Source organism: Penaeus chinensis, unplaced genomic scaffold (assembly GCF_019202785.1).
Source record: "Penaeus chinensis breed Huanghai No. 1 unplaced genomic scaffold, ASM1920278v2 CTG_4712, whole genome shotgun sequence".
Lineage (NCBI taxonomy): Eukaryota > Metazoa > Arthropoda > Malacostraca > Decapoda > Penaeidae > Penaeus > Penaeus chinensis.
The window spans coordinates 90,001-93,419 of NW_025918270.1; the positions used below are offsets into that span (position 1 = coordinate 90,001).

The 3,419-nt window shown below is 24.2% G+C and overlaps 1 protein-coding gene across 1 annotated transcript in view; it reads right to left on the bottom strand.

The window, feature by feature from the left end:
* The window catches only part of LOC125024780 (zinc finger protein 189-like), a 27,031-nt gene extending 24,063 nt beyond the window's left edge, over positions 1–2,968 (bottom strand). Inside the window, exons 1-2 of the mRNA XM_047612542.1 lie at positions 2,943–2,968; positions 1,747–1,947 (exon numbers count right to left, since the gene is read on the bottom strand). Of these exons, the coding sequence (XP_047468498.1) occupies positions 1,747–1,947; positions 2,943–2,968 (227 nt within the window). The remainder of the gene's footprint in view (positions 1–1,746; positions 1,948–2,942) is intronic.
* Positions 2,969–3,419: the final 451 nt, after the last annotated feature.

Below are 3,419 nucleotides of genomic sequence, written 5' to 3' on the forward strand. Positions count from 1 at the left end.
GGGTATTTGCCGTAAGGACGTGTGTTTTCCGTCAAAAACAACGGATAATTTTCACTTTATTACAATCTTACTATTTCGTGTTGGCCTTTGCCAGAACGCACGATGTAATTTTCCCCTTTGATATAGTTCATATTAGGTTCAATATATCTCATAGACTTGTATCAGCCACTTAATATATTTCCACACTCCGGCTGCTTCCTTTGACTAGTTTTTTTTTTTACTATTAAGATGTTAAAGTATTGGTGGATTGTGTAAAAATAGTGATATATTTATACATATCAATATAACATATATAATATATATACTATACATACATATACATAATAAAACATATATATACATATATATGTATATTTTATACATAAAAAATTTATACTTTTATAAAAACATATATTAGATACATATATATTATAATACATATATTTCCCACTTTGTATAATACATAATATACATACATAAAATACATATATATACATATATATATATATTATTTATATATATATATATAATATTATTATGTTAAACTGAACTAAGATTTTGATACACATTTTTTTTTTTTTTTTTTTTTTTTTGCTTCATCTTTTTTAAAATCTAAAAGATATCTTTCATATGAAGATAGAAATGAAAAGATACAAAATAAGAAGAACATAATAATAACATAATAATAATAACATAATAATAATAATAACATAATAATAATAATAACATATTAGAAGAACAATATTACGTTAAAAGAAGAAAAAAAATATTCTTTTAAATTACATTGATTAGTTAAATTAAATTTTTTTATTTTTTAAAATTAGCTAATTCCCCCTCTAATGTGTTAGTTAATTGCCTCTAATATGTGTTAATTAGCTAATTGCCTCTAATATGTGTTAATTAGTTGATTAGTTAAATCAAATTAGTTAAATGTGTGCTTTATAAGCAACACAACTAATGAGCATTTGGGCGACATAGATAATATCGGCTTAAAACATTCTATATATAGTATATAAAGAAAATGGTAGAAAACCTACAATGCAAAAACTGGTTATTGCATTATGTGTCTGTGTGTGTATTCATATGTTATATATAGTATATATTATTATATACATATTCATAATTATAAAAAAATAAAATTTTTTTATAAATATTTAAAAATATATTTTTATATATATATAATATATATATATATATAAAATATTATTTTAAAATTTTGTGTGTTTATATGTTACCTTTTTGTTTATATTATAACATATATTTGTATTTATTTCATACCCTATTTATAATAGATGTGTTTATATTTTATATTTATTTTTATATATACATTTATATAAAAATATGAATTATAAATATATCATTTTAAAATATACCCTTATAAACCAATATAAAATAAATTTAAAGCATTTTTATATAATATTAGCAAACATGTTTATACATGTATATAATATACAAACAACTATATTTGGGATATTTTAACTATATAAGAAAATTTTTGGAAAACTATTAATTTTTAAAAGGAAAAATGTTCATATATACACATACATATATACACACATATATATAGATATATATGTAAATAAGTGTATATGAATATATACATACATACATACATATCAATGTATAAAAATATACACACATAACCATATATACACACATATGTACATATATGCATTAAATTTACTACGTGCACATAATTACTTTGCTGTATATATATCCGCCAAATTGCATACATACAAACGAAATGCCTTAACCATTCTTCCTCACCTCCTCAACGGCAAACTCCTTATACTGATCACTTGTTCCTCTCCTTGGGGTGCGGACGCTGAGGATCTCCGCTCAAGGGAGTGATGTCGAGGACGAGCCGGCCCTGGGGTCTCCGATGGGACTTGCTGCGGGGACGATGAACACCTGCGGGTTGAGAAGGAGGTCGATGAACACTGTGGTCGTTTGATCCAAGGCCGACATCTGTATAATGAATGAAGATATAGAATTATTTTAAATGAAAATACAGAATTATTTAGAGTGTTTAAAAGAGTTCGTTATCGGCTTTATATACATTTGATCAAAAGCCAACATCCTTACAATAAATGAAGATATAGAATTATTTTGAACCTTTAAAAGGGATCGATATCGGCTTTATATACGTTTGATCAAAAGCCAACATCCATATAATAAATGAAAACACAGAATTATTTCGAGCTGATACTCATCTACAATTCAGATATTAGCATTAAAATTGACCATATTTTCCTATATTCTGTTTACATTTTGTTTCCCTACGTTTCATAAGATATACTCATGGGGCGGGGGGGAGGGGGGGGAGGGGGGGGAGGGGAGAGGCTATAGAGAAACGGCTCCTCAAGGCTTGTAATATATGAATAAAAAACCTATATTTAGTATATTATATATATTATTAGTATTATATATATATTATCATTTTAATATTAATACAAGTTACTAAATTAGTATTATATATATTATATATTTTTACTAGTATTATATATATTATATATATTATTAGTATTATATATATTATATTATAATTTTGATAACAATACGAGTTACTAAATTAATATTAAATATATTATATATATTATTGATATTATATATTATATTATAATTATAATACTAATACGAGTTACTAAACTAGTTTTATATATATTATATATATCATTTGTATTATATATACGTAATAATAAATATATGTAATAATTATATATATGTAATAATAAATATATGTAATAATTATATATATATATATATGTAATAATAAATATATGTAATAATTATATATATGTAAAAATAAATATATGTAATACTTCTATATATGTAATAATAAAACCATTTTTTCTTATATTCCTTATAGCCTTATATTCAAGGCTCAGTATAGCATTTTCCCAACAGCAGTTTCCATCGCAAATGTCTACTATTAGAGTTATTGACATGTAGATATTTTTTACACATGCTCGGAGGTCGACAGGTACATCAAGGAGTCGAGCGAAGGGGTGAACACCTAAAAATCTCGGAGACCCCCCTCCCCCTCCCTCGGGCTGCAATGTACTTGTCTCTGTTGTTTCTTTGGGGCTTAGTGCAGCTTTCTCAATTTCTCATAAATTACATTGGTCGTGTTATCTATTGTTCTGTGACTGATTGCGAAGCTATTTATAAATAAATATGTATGTATATATGTCTGTATATTTATCTATATGTGTTTATATATGTGTGCACACACACACACATATTTATTTATATGTGTATGTTTGTGCATACATATAATATATATGTGTTTACATAGACATATATAGTAACATTTATATATATATATATATATATATATATATGTATATATACATTTATATATGTATATAAATGTATCTATATGTATGTTATATAAATGAATAAATATACATTTATACACACACACACACTAACACACA